Genomic DNA, 20,264 nt, shown 5'->3' with positions numbered 1-20,264 from the left:
GGTGGTCCCTTCTAGCCTTGAACTCTGTGATTCTATGTCCAGCCCCTCCAAAACTTTTAAATTCACTTGTACTTTTCACCCAAATCTTCAGGGTTTTTTTTAAACAAAAACAAATTTCATATAATCGGCAAACATCACCTATTTACTTTCCATGTTAAAATAAAACAGCATGATCTGTGATAGCGTCATCCAGGGCTCACTTGTGTCTCCAACACTTGAACTCTTATATTTCAAAACTAAAAGGAAAATAATGAATACAACTGACAGCTTATGCATTTTATAATGTAATGGATGCAGAAGAGTGGGCACTCCTTTCATAGCTAAAGCACATGTGAAGATTTTCATTCTCAACATGGATAAATATAAAATGCTGTCACCATCCAAGATGGCTTTCCAAAATAAGGATGGATTTGGATGTGTGTGTTACACAAAAATAAGGGATTGATTTGGGGCAACATTTCTGTATCAATATCATGGTAGATTTTTAAAAGGAGACCAGAAAGTACTATTTAATCTCACCATCTCCAAAAGTTCCCTTTGTAGCAGATAAGAAATGGTGTCATTATAAAATGGAAACGCTTGCTCGGCCAACCATGAGGTCAACAGTAGAATGGCATTTGCTAAAGCTTTGACCCAGATATGCTTCAAAAACTTTCAATGTCTTTATATTGACATGTTTTCTGCTCTTGAGAGGCAACAGATTCAATTTCCTATTATAAATTCTGTATGAATGCTAAGCACCTGCATTCCTGATCATGTGTATCTTGCTTGCCTTTGCAATTCATCTTGAGAAGTGGGTCTTTTAAAGTTTAAAAGACTCCTCTATGTTTTTATCTCATTAGGATTTAAAATCAGGGAGTTTTGGGTCAAAAGTTGCCAAAGAAAATCTTCTCTTCAACCAGACAAATAAATAAGTTAAAAAAAAAAGACAATTAAGTAAAGGTGACCTCCTATGGTGACAGAGAAGAGAGAACCTTGAAAAATGCATTGTCAGTGGATTGCTCTGCTGAGGACCAATCATCAGAGAAAGAGATAGGAAAGATAAGCAGCCACTCAGCTAATCAACTAAGCCAATCTGTTTAAGAAACTAAACCCTTCTGCTAAGCAGTTGCACTAAGAATGCTGCAGTTACAAGCACATAGTTTTTCCAGAGAATGTTTTCCAGTCCAGGACTAGCCAGCATTTATTTCAGATGCCATCTTTGGCTCAGTTAACATATTATAAAATATACACACACACTAGAGGTTCAATCCTGATCCCATTGAAGTCAATAGAAAACTCATCAGTGACAGCAGGCTCAGGAACTTCATATCCAAAGCAGTTTCATGCTAGCAGGCAGAGAGAATAAGCTTGGGGAGGATGTACATAATATCTTGAAGCCAGTTATCCTGCTGTATTGCAACACTATTCCTTTTCTCTCATCACTGACATTGTTTTGCTCCAAAACGTAGGAAGTAATTAAGAAGGAAACTGTCTTTCATTTTCAGAAGAGTTACAATGATGGCCATAGAAAGGCGAGAGTGGATTACAGTTTGATAGAAGTTCTGCTAGGTTATGGATTTTCAGTGTGCGCTGTTACCCATATCAGCACAAACAGGTCATTACAGCTTTCTGTGACATTCATAGCTAATTTAATAGCAGTCCTGATATAATATGCTATTTAAGCAACAGCCATTTTGCAATTGAATTCTCAGTTCAAATGGTGGCTGTAGGAATCTATTTTTATTTCCAGAATGTTTTTTTTTGATTTATTACTATGCTGCAAAGTCATGTACCCTTATCAATATGTATTTCATAAATAGGCTTGGAAGGATTAGATTTGTATTGGTAAATGTAGCTAAAATGTCAAATTCACTACACACACACAAACCAACAAATCATAATTGAAATTTACAGATAGGCAAAGTAATGAAAATGTTGCTTGATTTAAGGATATTTATTTTATTTATTTTAACAGTTATTAAGCTTATCTTTTTGAATCTCAATATCTACTGTCATTAAAGGATGATTGGCCACACTACCCCAATTTCCTGCAAGTGTGAAGATGTAAATCAATAAAAATTGAAAAAAAATGCTTAAAAATACACATCGATAGATGTTGAAATTTATAAAAAATAAAAATCAAATTCTGCCAAGCCTATTCCTAAAGCAATGATTGAAGTTAATTAAAAAACAAACCTAAATCAAATGATCAAAAGATAAAGGACATGCTATAATTGTACAGAAGCACTTGAGGTCGTTCATAATTACATTTTTTTTTCAATAAAAGACAATTTAAAAAAAACAAATTTTCTTGTGCTTTTTTCACACAGAATGTTTCAAGTGCAAGACAAAACAAGTAGGCTCTTCAATGTAACATGAAAAGATTGAGACATCTCTGTGCCTGTGTGCCTAAGGGGTATTTGTGACACCTCAAAGCCTGATGTACATGCCAAAGATATCAAAAAATGTTTCATGGCTCAATATGCTTGGAATCCCGTTTGGTGGCTTCCTTATAACTTCTCTCTTTTTCATGCGTAAAAAAAGAGAAAAACTGTGTCTCAGACAATCTAATTTCCAGTACAAATTCTTTTTGTAATGTTTGGTAGGTACAGCTGTTACTTCACTTGTTTGGGTTTTTGATGTAGCTTTACATGTATTTTTCTTGTATTTAAATACAGAAGTTACACAATCCCAGGAGAAATTAACATTTGCTTGAAATGATAAAGGCACCATATCAAAAAATCTTTTGATGTTATTGGTCAGATTTTCCAGATGCACTACTGTTGATTCCTATTTTCTTCTTGAAAGACATGGGAGGCAAGTGACTGTCCTTCTTAGAATCCACAATATTACGGGCATTCTATCCTGAATAAATATTATTCAGAGGCTGATAGGACATAAGATAAAAGTCAATAAAAAGAGAATTATTTATTAAAAAGGTCTAATGTTACAAGAACAGTACACAGGAACTATTATTTTTACTGTGTCTTTCACATAGTATATACCATTATATATAATATATGTACACATTGTATACAATATAGCTAAGTGTTTTGAGATGGGCCATGACAGTAACTTTGTTTTGGGCTGCAAACAAAATGTCTTTGATTCATTTTTTTATTTTATTTTCAAAACAGCTCTTGCGATGTTATACAAAAATACAGTCTTTTTAGTGACTGCCCTGTTACAAGCTCATTCAAGAAAAAAGAAAAGAAAACTCTTTTCGCAGCTAAAAATTAATGAGTCATGATAAGGACACATTGCCTTCTGCAAAGTAACAAATATGTAATACATAGATACTTAAACATTTAAAACATGTTTATTAATATATTTAAGATGCAAAATACATATTCTGTTCATGTTGAGTATAAAACATGTCCCCTTGTGTCCCTGCAATACAATTACATGACATGAAGGTGTGTTCCATGTTTCCACCACTATTTTGATGCTACTGATCTAGATATAAGTAGATGTACTTATATCTATTTATCCACATCAGACTTTGATACTTGTCATCAACCATATCCATTTAGTGTATTCAGAAATTTGTGTGACTAGAATGCCACCAATGGTGACTGTAACCCCTTTGATTATGAATACCCCTGATTGAACTGCACTGGTGTACAGTCAGAGGGAAATACATTTAACTAATTTTAGAATGGAGAAATTTTGCCCTCTGGTTCATTTTTGATGCTGATTTTTCTTTAGAAACATGAGCCTGGTCATGCAAGCTCTCTTGCATAATGGAAATGCTTCTGTTTTGCAACCTATAGCAGGCATTTGCTTTGTTTCAACTTGCTCTATCAGCAACAGCAGAGAAGCCAATGTGCATTGCATGCAATCTATTCCACCCCCCTTCTTTGACCACAAACACTTATTTCAGAAGAAGTTGCTCAAGGAAGTCCTTTTCTTGTCTTCTATCTCAAAATTTTTGGTTCTCAGATAACTGTCTTATCATTGCTCTCCTAGCAATATGGTGACTAAGAATATTTAAAACCTGGTTCTGGGGTGATCTGAATAGAACCTTTAAAATTCTCAGTGAGTAACAAAGAAAATGATTCTAACGGCTTTTGAAAAGAAATATTTTTGTAAAATGTTCAAAAAGATAAAAAATGAAAATCTATCTTTCATTCAGTTTTGTACAACTTCTGAGTATCTGCTCTGCTATAGTGCTTCCCTGGCTGTTATTTTTAAAGGGGAAGAAATGGCACATTTGGAATGTGCTGACAAGCAAGCAAAGTGATAGAATTTTTGTTAGAGAACCCAGTGCCTGAGTTAGATCTCTATGAAAAGAGATAGAGAATCAGCTATAAGAGTTATGCTACCAGGACTTTCCTGATAAAAATGATTTGAGCACAACACACTTGATTACCGCAAACAAGGTAAAGTTCATCCTGGGCACAGTCCCTACAAACATGGTAGTAAAAAGGTCCCCTCGCTGAGAACATCACACACTCCACACTGTACAAACCCACACACACACCATATACACTAGGGGTCATTTGGGCTTAGGTACCAATATGAGGAAAGGCCTTGAGATCTAGAATGGGGACTCCTAACTGATCACAGAATGGAGAAAAGACTAATACAGCAGAAGAATGACTGGGATTAAAGATGTTAGCACACAGTCCCTATAAAATCAATCTCTATCTGGTGAGCTCTAGAAGAATGTCCAGTAGCTTTGCCAACTGGAAATCTTGCTTGATAATTCTTATTTATCCAAGTATCATTTGGGACACAACATTCCACAAAACATATTCTAACTGAACTCTGCATGTTTGCATGACTACAGGCCCTGAAATATTATGGTCTCTCCATGATATGCATTCTTATATACTTCAGCTTTACCTTAATTACCAAATATAGAAAGTACAGTACCCTACAAAAATGGACTAAAAAAATAAGATCTAAGACTGACAGGAAAAAAGCAGATTTGTCTCCTTGCATTCCTTTTATTTGCTCATTTAGCAACTACTGTATGCTATGATTAAATGCCCAATGGTGGTTTAACTGCTATATGCACTGTTAATGAATTCAGATTATTTATTTTTCTATTAAAAATAAACATTTACTTCCTCTGCAATGAAATTATACAATATTTGATGTAAAACAATAGCATTTACTTCCTTTTACGTTTGTGTTCAGTCATTTCCAGTTTACCTTGCGCAATAAAATTAATGGCTTCTTCTCTGCTCTGTTCTCTTTCTCGGGAGTGCTTTCAAAATATCAGATTGACAAATTTTGCTAATTCAATATGTATGCATACATTTTTCTAGAAAATATTTACTGTACTTATCCAGTGGGCCATATAACTGAACTTTTTCTTCTCTCCTACTGCCTTGTCACTGTGAGCAGACAGCCTTAGGGGAAGCAATGAAAGCACTAGATTCAAAGTCCTTATCAAACTTCACTCATTAAAAAAAAAATTTCCCAAACAAAACCAATGTACTGTACTAGACACCACTATTTAAACAACTAATGGCACACAACTGGGGATCACCAAAGTTAAACATATTAAAAAAGTAAAGTACATTTGACAGAAATTACATTTGCTTACAAAAGTTTATTACATACAATCTGCATATTTCTGTTGGGCCAGTAAGTGTCCCCTCCCCAAACAGAGGACATCTACAAAAACTGAAGAGAAAACCTGATGAATCATTTATCATTTTTCCAACACTCCTCTAAGGGCACCATGTGTATTTCTATGGGTCTTTAGGCATTTGCTTAGGGTTCCAGCTTCTTCATGAACATAAAGCTCCATCCATTGGTGTTATCAAGCTAAAGCAAACAAACAATGGAAAAAAAAGGTCTGCAGTCTTCACCATGAGGTGGAAGGGACCATCAGTGCCAAGAGCAATGTTACAGATGAGGAGGAAGTAGCGAGAGCATGTAAAGTGGATTGAGCGCTTGTAACTTTTCCACCTGAAATGAAAAACAAAAACAAACAGGGAACAAATGGAATAAACTGTTCTTTCCATATTTGTCAAGAACAAATGGTGTCAAACCAACTTTCTTTGACAGGGTAACAAGCCTTGTGCATGGGGTGGTGGTGGAGCGGTAGATGTGGTGTATCTTGACTTTATTAAGGCTTTTGATACTGTCTCACATGACCTTCTCATAAACAAACTAAGGAAATATAACCTAGATGGAGCTTCTATAAGGTTGGTGCAAAAGTGGTTGGAAAACCATTTCCAGAGAGTAGGTATCAGTGGTTCACAGTCAAGCTGGAAGGGCATAATGAGTGGGGTCCCGCAGGGATCAGTTCTGGGTCCAGTTCTGTTCAATATATTCATCAATAATTTAGATAATGGCATGGAGAGTACACTTATAAAGTTTGAAGACAGTACCAAGCTGGGTGAGGTTGCACGTGCTTTGGAGGATAGTATTAAGATTCAAAATTATCTGGACAAACTGGAGAAATGGTCAGAAGTAAATAGGATGAAATTCAGTAAGGACAAATGCAAAGTACTCCAATTAGGAAGGAACAATCAGTTGCACACATACAAAATGGGAAATGACTGCCTAGGAAGGAATACTGTGGCAAGAGATATGGGGGGTCATAGTTAAATATGAGTCAGTGTAACATTGTTGCAAAGAAAGCAAACATCATTCTGGGATGTATTAGCAGGAGTGTTGTAAGCAAGACACGAGAAGTATCAGGGGGTAGCCGTGTTAGTCTGGATCTGTAAAAAGCAACAAAGAGTCCTGTGGCACCTTATAGACTAACAGATGTATTGGAGCATAAGCTTTCGTGCCTGACGCAGTGGATATTCACCCACAAAAGCTTATGCTCCAATACGTCTGTTAGTCTATAAGACATGAGAAGTAGTTCTTCTATTCCTCTCCACACTGATTAGGCTTCAGTTGGAGTACTGTGTCCAGTTCTGGGTGCCACATTTCAGAAAAGATGAGGACAAATTGGAGAAAGTCTAGAGAAGAGCAACAAAAATGATCAAAGCTCTAGAAAATATGACTTATGAAGGAAGATTGAAAAAAATTGGATTTGTTTGGAGAAGAGAAGATTGGGGTTGGGGACATGAAAGGTTGTTGCATGGAGGAGGGAAACAATTGTTCTCTTTAACCTCTCAGGATAGGATAAAAAGCTTAAATTGTGGCAAGGGTGGTTAAGGTTGAACATTAGAAAAAGCTTCCTAACTGTCAGAGTAGTCAAGCACTGGAATAATTTGCCTATGGAGGATTTGGTATCTCCATCATTGGAGATTTACGTTAGACAAACACCTGTCAAGGGTGGTCTAGATAATACTTAGTCCTGCCTTGAGTGAAGGAGACTGAACTAAAAGACCTCTCAAGGTCCCTTCCAGTCTTACTATTCCATGATTCTATTATTCTATTTAGAAGCTGTCAACAAAATGGGTAAAAATGAGATACAGGACCTTTCCCTACATATGTACTGAATTTAAGAGACTCTGTAGTCCTGTGGAGTTAGAATCCTGATGTATGGCACCACTCATTTCATAATGGCCAGACAAGTACATATGAAAACAATACATTTCCAAGTTACCGTTTCACCTGCGGTTACCAAACATTCATCCATAATTGTTACTGGACTTCTACCATTTGAGTGCCTTTATGTGCTGTGGCAAAGTACCTGCTTCTCCTCAGCAGGCTCAGTCCTTTTTAGCCTTGGAGACACAGGCTTGGGCAAAGCAAAATCCTTCCAGGTCGCACAGGGTCTGGCTGATCCCTCCCTCAGTCAGTCAGTCCCTTGTGCTGGGTTTCTCCCCTTCTGGGGATAGAGTGCACTCTTCCTTGCTGGAAGGGTTCAGAGCCTTGCTGCACCTAACTTGCTGGCAGCTTCTCTCACTCTCCTCCCCCCCAGCTTCCATGCCAGGGAGGGTTTAAAAAGGTCTCCAGCAGTTGAGGCCAGCTGAACCTAATTAGTTCCCTGGTAACTCCTCTTCCAGCTGAACCTTATTTCCCCATGGCTATCTCTCCCCAGTGGATAGGGAGAGGTCTTTTAACCCCCCTGGGACTAATTACTACCCCTCCCTTCGTAGCCATTTGTTCTGGGTTTGCCACAATACATATTAGGAGGAAAAAAATAAATTAATTTATTTTGTGAGTTGGTCACAGTGGCTATCAGTTTGGAGAAATGAATGTACTCTGATGACACTATTTCTGTTTATGGGATTGTACTGAAGAATATTTCCATAAATATATATATCACGAGAATGATAGTAATAATTACATGAATGTCCTGGTATGTGCTGCTGTCTAAGAGAGGATGGACCCAGATCCTCAGGTTATTTCAGCAGATGGAATTTCATTGCAATTTATACTAGCTGAGGATTTGGCTAGAATAATTGTTCATGGCTAGTTATATTTTAAACTAGGGACTGTTTGTTCCCAAGCAAATGTTACAATATTGGTGCAAAAGTATTGGTATAAAGTGCTCAGTGATCTCATTCCTCACACTGTCACCAGTTTTCAATAGGAACACTCTAGGTGTGTTTCTGCTCTGAGTTTCACCAGCGTGAATCAGGAGGAATTCCACTGAAGCCATAGAGTTATTGTAAATGTATGTGAGGACAACACAAGGCCCTATATTCTTGAGAGACTAATATAACCCACCAGTTTTATACTATTTTAAGATATGGTAAAATTACTTTAGTCTATTTTTTTTACTGTGCATGAAAAATTGCAAGTGTTTTACTAAGAGGCTGCAAATCTGCATGTTTGTGAATGAGGAAGGGATCACAGATTAAGTTAACATAAATTTCTTTGCACATCAGAGTCCAAGCTCTTTGACTACAATACTAAATTGAAATGTCACAACATGACAAAAACTGGAGCTCACTGGTGAGTGTGTCAGGATCTGCCAGCCATAGTTGCTCAGAAAGCCAACTCCTATCAATGACCATATATTTTCAGCTATACTTTCATTCTGCTCTTTGTGAGGAAGAGGCTAAATCAGATTTCTCTTGCCAAGGAGCCCCTAACCTCTTCAAAATATCGACTAATACACAGATGTTGTCCATCTTGACATGATTGTCAATATTGTCATTGTTCTCGTCTTCTCTTGCAATGGGGAGAGATGTGTGCAGTGGAGTGTTTTGGAAAATTTTCTGAATATATATTTATATATATGTGATGGTACCTCCCATAAGTCTCTATGGAAATATGCTTAGAATGTGTTTTATGCTACAAAACTCCCCTAGTAGGAGGGCTTCCTGGCAGACAGAAGATTACCGGGCACCGCCTTGCTTGTTTATATAAAATATGGCCGTGGTATTGTCCGTCAACACTGCTACAAAGTGGCCCTGCAAGTATGACTGAAACGCTTGGCACGCAAGGCAGATTGCCCTGAGCAATTTGATGTTGATATGCAGGGCTAATTCCTCTACTTGCCACAGGCCTTGCGTAGTCATGCTTCCGAGATGTGCTCCCCAGCTGAGTGCTAACACATTCATTACTAATGTCAGGGTTGGCTGGAGGGTGGAACGGTACCCTGGAGTTTACCAAGCGGGGGTCCAGCCACCAGCGCAGAGAATTGAGGATATGATTCGGGACGGTCAGCACCATGTCCGGACTGTCGTGGCCCGGGCAATACACAGACGTGAGCCATGCCTTCAGGGGCCTGAGACTCAACCTGGCATGTTGCACCACATTGGTGCAGAATGCCATGTGACCCAGCAACTGTCTCGCCATGGTGGTGGGAAAGTTGGAAAGGCCGTTGATCACCTGCATGAGGGCTAGATGACAGGCCTCTGGGAGGAACGCTCTCGCCCAGTTTGCATCCAGGACTGCCCCAATGAACTCTATTGCTTGTGTTGGGGCGAGGACAGACTTGGTGACGTTCAGAATAATGCCCAGGTGATCGAACCTGTCTCTGACCAATTGTACCTGCGATTCTACTTGCTGGCGAGATCGACCTCATATGAGCCAGTCGTCTAGGTACAGGTAGATGTGCACATGGTGGTGGCAAAGAAAGGCCGCCTCAACTGCCATGCATTTGGTGAAAACGCGGGGGGCCGTGCACAGGCCGAATGGAAGAGCTGTGAACTGATAGTGAGTCTTGTTTACTATGAAATGGAGAAAACGTCTGTGGGATGGGTTGATTGAAACGTGAAAATAAGCGTCCTTCATATCGAGGGTGGTATACCAGTCTCCCGGATCCAGGGAGGGAATGATCGTGCTCAAGGAGACCATGTGGAATTTTGAGTCGATGATGTGCATGTTGAGTTCCCTTAGGTCTATGATGGGCCACAGACCTCCCTTTGCCTTGGGAACGAGGAAGTAGCGTGAGTAAAACCCTTGGCTCTGAGCTCCCAAGATACCTCCTCCACTGCTCCTGGAGTTAGGAGGGACTGAACCTTCTGAATAAGGAGTTGCTCATGAGAGGGACAGGCAAGGGGAGTGGGAGGGCCGTGAGGAGCGGAAGTGGTTAGAGTAGCCTGCCTCTACCATGCAGAGGACCCACCGGTCCGATGTAATAAGGAACCATGCACGGTAGAAGTGGGATAGATGGTTCAGAAAGGGACAGTAACTGGCCAGGGTGTGGGCTGGTAATCCGTCCTCGAGTGCCTCTTCAAAATGGGTGCTTAGGGCCTGGAGGGGCTTTAGATTGATTCTGGCCCTGCCCGGAGGGAGGCGCAATGGTCTGTGCCTGGAATATCTGCTCCTCCTGTGGGAGAGGTCCTGCCTGGGTCTAGTGGGGAAAGACCGCTGCTGGATGGACTAAGGCTTAAATGGTTTTCTTTGAGTTGCCAGGGTGTGCACGCTGAGAGACTTGATTGTGTTCTTTGAATCTTTTAGGCTATGCAACCTAGAGTTGATCTGTTTAGCAAAAAGCCTCTGACCGTTGAATGGGAGGTCTGGGATAGTCTGCAGAACTTCCAGCAGGAGACCTGAGGACTGAAGCCAGGCGTTACACTGCAACACAAGATGCCAGCGTATGTGTTGCTGTGTCCACGGCATCCAGGGAGCCTTGAAGGGCAGCCCGGGCCGCTACTCTGCCCTCCTCGGCAATGGCTCCCAGCTCCTGCCAAGAATCAGATGGAAGGAGCTCTTTAAACTTTTGGATAGCAGACCAGGAGTTATAACTGTATCTGCTAAGGATCGTGAGCTGATTAGCGATCCGTAAGGAGAGGCCGCCGGTAGAATAAACTTTCCTTCCAAGAGATCCAGACATTTGGCGTCTCTTGATTTAGGGACAACCCTTGCTGACCCTGCCTTTCCTTTTCATTTACCACATCCACCACCAGGGAGATTGGGGGAGGATGGGTAAAACAGGTATTCGTACCCCTTAGTGGGGACAAAGTACTTTCTTTCGGCCCCTTTGGCTATGGGAGGAATGGAGGCCAGAGTTTGCCAGACTGTTTTGGAATTTGACTGGATAGTCTTTATAACGGGCAGCGCCACCCTAGAGGGCCCTTCTGGTGTGAGAATGTTCACCAGTGGTTTGTCCTCTTCTAACACCTCCTCCACTTGGAGATTCATATTTAAGGCCACTTGCCGTAGGAGGTCCTGTAATGCCCGGTAGGCAAAGGATGGAGGCCTGGTTGTAGATGTACCCACCACCACCTCATTGGGTGAAGATGGGGAGGAGGCAACTGGTAGGATCGGGTCCGAAGCTGCCCCTTGGTCAAATGGGTCCTGTTCCTCCCAGGTACTGGGTATAACCTCCACCGGGGGTGGGGCTGGGTCCCGCGGTTGGGTGGGATCTAGAGGAGGATGACTAATGGTTGCCTCAGGAATACGTGACCCAGAGCGTGAAGGTGGAGGGGTGCCTGGAGGGGCACCCTGGGCTTAGTGGTATGCCCAGGGGGTCCAGAACTGCCACTGGGGCTGCCAGTGTGGCGCTGAGGTGTCTCGTCCGATACTGCCCAGGACTGATCGGGGAACCTCCGATGCCCCACCCGACCTGCAGGAGGGTGACTGGGAGCGGGATGGGGGCGGTGCGCTGTGTCAGGGGGATTGCCGCATCCCCCGAAGAGTGGGATGGGTGCTGCAAGAAGTGATGGGATCCAGATAGTGACTGGCGGTGCCATTGCAGGGATCGGTACTGGGAGGTCGGCCAGCACTGAGAGGTCGGGCTTTGCCTCAGTGAAGACTGGCTGCAGGAGTGTGACCGTGAACGGTGCCATGTTGGGAAACGGTGCTGAGTTGGTGAGCAGTGCCATGATGGAGAGGGGTGCCACGATGGAGAACGGTGCTCTGTCGGAGCATGGTGCCGTGATGGAGAGCGGGGGTGACGTGGAGAGGTGTGGTGCCGCAATGGAGAGCGGTGCTGTTGCATGGAGCAGTGCCAGTTCGAGTGGTGCCACGAGGTCTCAGGCTTTGACCTGGACCTCAAGTGGGACCACTACCTGCCAGTCGATGACCACCTTGAGCAGAAGCGGCTCCAGGGATTGGGGCTGCGGGACCAGTGCCGCGAGTCAGACCGTTGCCACGAGTCAGAACGGCACGTAGCGTAGATGCGGTGCCGGGACTCAGAGCGGCGTAGGGGTGCTGGTCTGGGGGCAGATGCCTCTTGGCGGTATCGGGAGTAGAGATGGTGTAGGCCTTGAGACTAGGGACTTACGCGCCGTCATTTCAATGAAGCCTCTGGCGGCCTCAAAGGTGTTCCTACGTTGAGGGCAGCGTGACCTCCTCCACCTGCAACTGCAGGGAGTCCAACGGTGTGGGGCTCACCTTGGGGGTGGGGACCTGTGTGGGATGAGGCCTACTGTAAAGTGTACAGGGCCAGGTCCAGGCACCAGCTCAGCAAGCAGGTGCTTGGGGCGGCTAAGGTGAAGGAGCAGCATGTCGGACTCTTTGGTGGCAATTCGGCGGTGGGTCCCTTGGTCCCTCTCGGAGGGAAGGACCTGCCGCCAAATTGCCGCCGAAGAAGAAAGCGGCGCGGTGGAACTGCTGCCGATCGCGACTGTGGCTTTTTTTTTTTTTTTTGCCGCTTGGGGTGGCAAAAACCCTGGAGCCGGCCCTGAAAGTGTATCGACTGTATGTCCCTGATCCACGCCATGCCCTGTTGGGGGTGTGACTGTCATTTCGGGCCTTTGTGGAAGCTTCCCCGTGGCCTGCTTCTTATGAGTGGCTAGGGAGTGAGACTGGTGCTGGGGGGATCGCTTTTGGGCCCCCGGAGATCACCGGGCCCTAGAAGTGCGTGCCAAGTCCTTTTTCGGCACTATATCCGGCACCGCTGCGGGGGGCACTCCGCACTGAAGTGCTTGGGGCCAGGTCTTGAGGTGGACAGAGGACAGATTTTATGAGGAGTTGTTTGAGTCAAATGTTTCTCTCCTTTTTAGTGTGAGGTTTAAATGTTTTGCAAATCCTGTAGTTATCCGCTTGATGGGCCTCTCCCAGACACCGAAGACAGGAGTCGTGGGGGGTCACCAATGGGCATAGGCTTGCCGCAGGAACCGCAAGGTTTGAAGTCCTGGGATGGCATGCTCTGGGGCACTGTAGGGCACTTGTTGAAGGGGGAAATCCTTTCAGGTGATAACAACTATACTTAACACTATCCTTAACACTAAAGATAACAGAAACTAACACTTAACTAGCAATAGGGTAATTATACACAGAGATAAGTAAAGGTTTCAGAGTAGCAGCCGTGTTAGTCTGTATCCGCAAAAAGAACAGGAGTACTTGTGGCACCTTAGAGACTAACAAATTTATTTGAGCATAAGCTTTCATGGGCTACACCCACTTCACTGGATGCATAGACTGGAACATACAGCAAGAAGATATTTATACATACAGAGAACATGAAAAAGTGGAAGTAGCCATACCAACTGTAAGAGGCCAATCAACTGAGATGAGCTATCATCAGCAGGAGAAAAAAACTTTTGAAGTGATAATTGAGATGACCCATAGAAGGTGTGAGGATACTTAACATGGGGAAATAGATTCAATTAGTGTAATGGCCCAACCATTCCCAGTCTCCGTTCAAACGTAAGTTAATTGTATCTAATTTGCATATTAATTCAAGTTCAGCAGTCTCTCTTCGGAGTCTGTTTTTGAAGGTTTTTTGTAGTAAAATTGCCACCTTCAAGTCTGTCACTGAGTGGTTAGAGAGGTTGAAGTGTTCTCCCACTGGTTTTTGAATGTTATGATTCCTGTTGTCAGATTTGTGTCCATTTATTCTTTTGTGTAGAGACTGTCTGGTTTGAGTAGTGAAGCTCTTGAGCACAAGAGACCACTGTTCCAACAACCGTCACTGGCGGTAAAAAGGAACTGAAGGGGGGTCGGGCCGGCAGGGTCATATATAGAGCATCATATCGGGGCTCCACAGCTGGACCGACGGATAGCTGCTAGGGAAAAAGTTCCAACATCCGTGCACACAGCGCATGCACACACCTAATTGGAATTGATATGAGCAAGCACTCGAAGAACTCCTTAAATTGCAGACTGAATTGACCAGTTGTAAGTGGTACCATCAACCAAAGGAGTCAGCACTGTTGCTGCAAACTCTCCAAAATGCTTTCCTCTATCCACTATCATAACCCTTGCAATGGTTGGGTTCAACTTCAATCAACAGTTCTTCATCCATAAACTAATCTCATCCAAATACTGGGCCCTCTTGATGGTAGTGGTATGTGGTGTGGAACAGGAAGAGCTGTGTCTCATTTGCATACTGCTGAAATATGGAGTCGTCTGACCAATTAATCTAGTGGCTATATTTAGATGCCAAATAGGACCAGAGAGAGAACTGATCCTTTTGGGATTCCACAACTGAGGGGTCTATTTGTGAAGCTGCAGTTTTCCACCACTACTAGTTGGAGGGCTTCCCTCCAGTAATGATTCTAACCATTTTAGCATATTACTTTGGACTCCTACTACCTCTGTCAGGTGAGACAGCAGTATCACATGCCTGACAGTGTCAAACACCGCAGAGAGGTCCAGGAGGATGAGAATGGATGTCTGCTCTCTGTCCACTGACAGACATTGATCAATGCCATTAAAGCTGTTTTCATCCCATGTCCTGGCCTGAATCCAGATTGTACCAGGTCCAGGATACTAGTTTCAACTAGGTGAACCTGAAGTTGGCCTTTGGCTAGCTTATCTATGAGCTTGGTTAGGGACAGGATGTTTGGCCCTAGGTAAAAGCTGGGTAGAACTTAAGCATCCAGGGTGAGTTTCTTTGGTGTTGGTCAGATTATTGGGTGTTTGAAGGAGGAAGAGAAGACTCCATCTCTGAATGAGGCATTGGTTATTTCAGTTAGGAGTGGAACCAGTTGCTCACAACTTTTTCACAAGCCAGGAAGGGCCTGGGTCAGATTAATAAGTCTTGGGTTGTGATTCCATTAGGGTGTGAAGAACATTTTGATAAGTCAAAGTACTGAACTGCATGAATGCAGGTGGGTGGGTGCAGGTGGAACCGTCAATGCAGATGGGGCAGATCCAGGTTATATGTGAAGCCTTCCTGATCGTGCATGAACTTTTCAGTGAAGTGAGATGATAAGAACATAAGAACTGCCATACTGGGTCATACCAAAGATCCATCCAGCCCAGTATCCTGTCTGCTGACAGTAGCCAATGCCAGGTGTCTCAGAGGGAATGAACAGAACGGGTAATCATCAAGTGATCCATCCCCTGTCACTCATTCCCAGCATCTGGCAAACAGACAAAGGACACCATCCTTGCCCATCCTGGCTAACATCCATTTATGGACCTGTCCTCCATGAACTTATCTAGTTCTTTTTTGAACCCTGTTACAGTCTTGGCCTTCACAATATCCTCTGGCAAAGAGTTCCACAGGTTGACTGTGTATTGTGTGAAGAATTTCTTCCTTTTAAGCCTGCTGCCTATTAATTTCATTTGGTGACCGCTAGTTTGTGTGTTATGACAAGTAAATACCACTTTCTTATTTTCTTTCTCCACACCATTCATGATTTTATAGACCTCTATCATATTCCCCCTTCATCGTCTCTTTTCCAAGCTGAAAAATCCCAGTCTTATTAATCTCTATAGCTCTTTGCAGTGTTTGGTACTTGGTTCTGATACACGATCTCATACATACTATGTGACAGATTTATCTTCATGTGAAGGCTTCAATAGAGAAAATATATTTGTAGACTATGTCCCCTTGTGAATACACTTAGTCAGGTTGTGCCCTGGGAGAACTTGTATTCTGGCGCATTTGGCCCCCACAGGATGCTCCAGTCCCCCATTGCCCCTGACCCCTGCGGGCTCCCCCCAATCACCTAAAGGGCCTGCTGCCTCTCCCCAGTGCTTAATGTGTATTGAAAGAGGTGCAGGGGTCAGCCTCAGCACAAATTAAGCACTGATTGCGCGGCTGGTGCTGGCTGGGTTCCCAGCTCTGAGTTTTGGGGTGTGTGTGTGAGAGAGAGAGTGTGTGTGCGTGTTGGGGGAGTCTGTGTGTGTGTGTGTTGGGGAATGTGTGTGAGTGTGAGAGAGAGAGAGCGTGTTGGGGAATGTGTGTGTGTTAGGGAGAGTGTGTGTGTAAGAGAGCATGTGTTGGGGGGAGTATGTGTGTGCCTGAGTGAGTGTGACAGTGTGCTGTCTCTCTAAGAAGAGCATTTAGTGCCAACTCACAGGTGCCAGCACAGACACGCTCCCCCTGACTCCAACCGCAGCTCAGCGGACACCAGATACACAGGTTGGGGGAGAGGGACACCTCGACATCAGCCCCCACCCCCACCCCCTCTGCTCCGCAGATAGGAGGCAGGCTCAAGGTCCTGAGCTTAGCTAGGGTTGGCTCCATGGGCGGGGGGAGGGGAGGTAGATGGGAGGCAGGATCAGCAGTGGCTGCAGATGGCAGTGGAGCAGGGCAGTGAGGGAGGAGGGGCACCCTCACTTCAAAGGATTACTAGGCTGGTCCAGCTGCCACTCCTGCAGCTTGGTCTGTCCCTCCTCTCCAGATGCTGCTGCACCTGCCTAGCTGCCTCTAAGCCCCACTGGCTGTTGGCAGGTCAGGTGCATGGGCGGTACCAGCATGGCGCCCCCTTGAGTACTGTGCCCTGGGCAGCAGCCCAGCCTGCCCACCCCTAAGGCTGGCTCTGCACTTACTTAACAAGTACATACCTATAATCCAGAATGGTCTTTTTAGTTTTATGTTCAATTACTCAGTAGCTCCGAAACTGAATCATTCAACCAATGACTTTATCTAATAACTATATTATCCATTGACGTTAATATGTATTAATTAAGTGCAGTATGGTGTCATTTTAAGAACATGACAGGCTTGTATTCAAAATATAATCGTGAACTTACCTGAAAAAGATGGTACTCTGATTTGGGAGCTGGCTGTCCCATCCCCTCCTTCACTGACTGCACAAACCTCTATGATGTAGACACCAACATCAGGAAGAAGTACCACGGCAGAGGTTTTCTGTGTTTCAATTACTTGACTATTGCTGTGGCCTTCTTGCCTAAACAAGACCTATGGGATGATACAGGAGCTTTAGAATTACTACAATAATTTTAGGTTAAATACTGGACTCTATTCAGGCAAAATTGCCATTGAAGGCAAAAAGTACTTTGCCTGAGAAAGGACTTAAGGAAGAACTGGAGGATTTGACGCTTCATCTTTAAATAGAGAACTTGGTCTTTCTTTTTCCTGAAGTTTTTTTCAAAATACTGCCAAAGACAGAGCCCAATTCAAAGTCCATTGAAATCAATGGAAAGACTCCATTCACTTGAATGGCTGGCTATTGGATCAGGCCAATAACGAAGATTCAGTATTTGTCCTCCAGTTTGGAGTAACCACACAGACACTAACTGAAGTGAAAGCGAACTTCAAAAATATTTTTAGGGTAAAGTTTGATTCAGATATGTATCAAAAAATTCACATGGATATGCAAAAAGAACAGGAGTACTTGTGGCACCTTAGAGACTAACAAATTTATTTCAGCATGAGCTTTCGTGAGCTACAGCTCACTTCTTCGGATGCATAGAATGGAACACACAGACAGGGGATATTTATACATACAGAGAACATGAAAAGGTGGAAGTATGCATACCGACAGGAAAAGTCTAATCAATTGAGATGAGCTATCATCAGCATGAGGAAAAAAACTGAAGTGATAATTAAGATGACCCATAGAAGGTGTGAGGAGAACTTAACATAGGGAAATAGATAGAATTCACTGCACCCTTGTCTTGGTTCAGTGAGAAATACAAGTGCATATGTAGCTGTCCTTGCAGCATTTCAGTATGTAGACATCTATTCCCAGACAAAACTGACAAGGTTAGAGCAAATGTAAAGAAGTTACCTGAACATTTTCTCAACCTCAAACATTTTGATAAAGGTTAAGGTAGTTTCTATTTTATCCAAACCAATTTACACTTTCCTGATATGATATTTGCAGTGATACAGAGAGTACCAGGCACTGTATTCTAAAGGTATAATTATGTATGTATGCATGTATGTATGCATGTATGTTTCAAAATATAATTATAAAGAATACACACACACACATATACATTTTTGTTTTGCTTTAAAAAAATGTACTGGATTCTTATGATTTTCCCATTTTATATTATGTGTTACTTATGGCTCTTTTCAGCTTTCACTCTTTAAAACTTCAAAAACGTAAAATGCCAGATGTTACAGTCACAGATTGCTGAATACAACCAACATAATCATAACAAATCTCAATATTTGTACTTCTGCTCTATTAAAAACATTAATTTTAATGGTATTTAAATGCTTTATCCTTCTGCATTTCTCTAAATCCCACTGCAAACACAATTAAATTGAAGTGTTACCATGTATTTCACTGCAGGCTGGTCTTATTAATAGTCACTTCTGGACCAGATGTGATGGAGTAATCACCTCAGAAGGTGCATATTCAGTTTATAATCCGCAGTTGACAATCACCATTTGGAAAATACAACACAGAGAAGTACTGGGACATTTTGTTTGTTTCAATGCTTTATATATATATGGGTGGAACAAGATTGCAGAAGATCTGTACAATATAGAAAGCAAGCAAGAAAGAAAAGGGTAATTTGGAAGATGAGTGAGAGAGAGCCAAGACTGACCTTGTATCCCATTACGTCAGATTCATTTGCTAGAGGTCTAACTGGTTCCCATCCCAGAGACACATGAGAGCCATCTTGCATCCACATAATATTGGTTGGTGCCTGGCTGGGAGCTGAGCAAAAAGAAGAAGAAAATGACACCATGTACTTAAACATACTTCTGCTTTTTTAAACCTTGGTGAGCATTTTAATCTTTTATTACAATTATGGTTGGCTGCATTCACAGGCTTCCTTCTCTAGCTGGAGTCCAACAAGGTAGTTTTTGCTCCTGGAGTGTCATTTTAATAGCTACAGTATAGAGCTTATGAACCTGAATCCTTTTATCTCTCTTCTGTGTCAAAAATGCTGAGCCTTGTTTTCCAGGAAGATAACATTTGTCTGTTGTGAATGCAAACTTTGTCATGTCACTTTAAAATTCAGATCTAAGCATAGAAGCATAGCCATGAATCAAAACTATATACCAGCTCTGCTTATTGTATACCCCAGCTAAAGAGAAATCGAGAAGGGGTAAGACTTTTTTCCACACACAGAAAAGAATCCAGGTCACTTACGGGATTTCTTGGTGGCTGCACGGACTGTGCTACTCGGTGGTCCATATCCTGCAGCATTGTACGCCCTCACTGTTAGGTGATATAATGTGTTTCCTTCTAATCCTGTCAAAATGATAGATGACTCATTTCCTTCAGTTTTGACTTTTTCTGATGCTTCTTCCTGCTCCATATCTTTCCAGTAACCAACCTGCCAATGAGTGACCATTTGGAGGATTAATCTAGGCATTCGTGAAACTTCCTTTTTATTTGTTATTGCTTGCTTTTTTGGAAGCCCCTCCTGTCATCAAATTAACAGGTCCTTTTAAACATGTGGGAATTGTAACCTCAGCTCACACATGAGTGGTGCTTGTCACACCTCTCCAGATGTCTAGAGTCAGCATATCACATTATTACTCACAGCATCATTGAAATGCAATGCATCACATTCTGCCAGCATGAGATGTTGTGACTAGCTAGACACAACAGCCGAGAAGTGCTGACAGAATAAGAACTTTAAAGAATTCAAGGAGAGCTCACCTCTCACAGGTCATCAAAAACATTTACCATACAACCCGGGAAAGCTTTGACTGAATCCTTTGAAGAAGTGGCACAATGGCCCTGCATAATGCATAATGCCCAGCCACAAGATCTGTGTCAATGTAATGAATAAGAGATGACAGAACATCTAAGAAAATCTTGTAGTGGGTTAATCTTATAGAAATAGCATTGCTGGGGAGGGAAAGTAGAGAAGGGGATTCAGTTTTAGTTACTCAGATAGAAGCA

General features: G+C 42.7%; 1 protein-coding gene across 2 annotated transcripts in view; it reads right to left on the bottom strand.

Moving 5' to 3' along the window:
• Nucleotides 1-3,047: 3,047 nt before the first annotated feature.
• The window catches only part of CNTN5 (contactin 5), a 965,708-nt gene continuing 948,491 nt past the window's right edge, over nt 3,048-20,264 (bottom strand). For both annotated transcript variants that reach the window (XM_039485717.1, XM_039485709.1), the window contains 4 exons: nt 19,503-19,689; nt 18,952-19,064; nt 17,179-17,347; nt 3,048-5,907 (listed from right to left, as the gene is read on the bottom strand). In XM_039485717.1, coding sequence (XP_039341651.1) covers nt 5,804-5,907; nt 17,179-17,347; nt 18,952-19,064; nt 19,503-19,689 — 573 coding nt within the window. In that variant the 3' untranslated portion in view covers nt 3,048-5,803. The remainder of the gene's footprint in view (nt 5,908-17,178; nt 17,348-18,951; nt 19,065-19,502; nt 19,690-20,264) is intronic.

The sequence above is a fragment of the Mauremys reevesii genome, linkage group 1, assembly GCF_016161935.1.
Source record: "Mauremys reevesii isolate NIE-2019 linkage group 1, ASM1616193v1, whole genome shotgun sequence".
NCBI lineage: Eukaryota > Metazoa > Chordata > Testudines > Geoemydidae > Mauremys > Mauremys reevesii.
The sequence above is the reverse complement of the archived record's forward strand: the minus strand, read 5'-3'. Positions and strand labels throughout refer to the sequence as shown.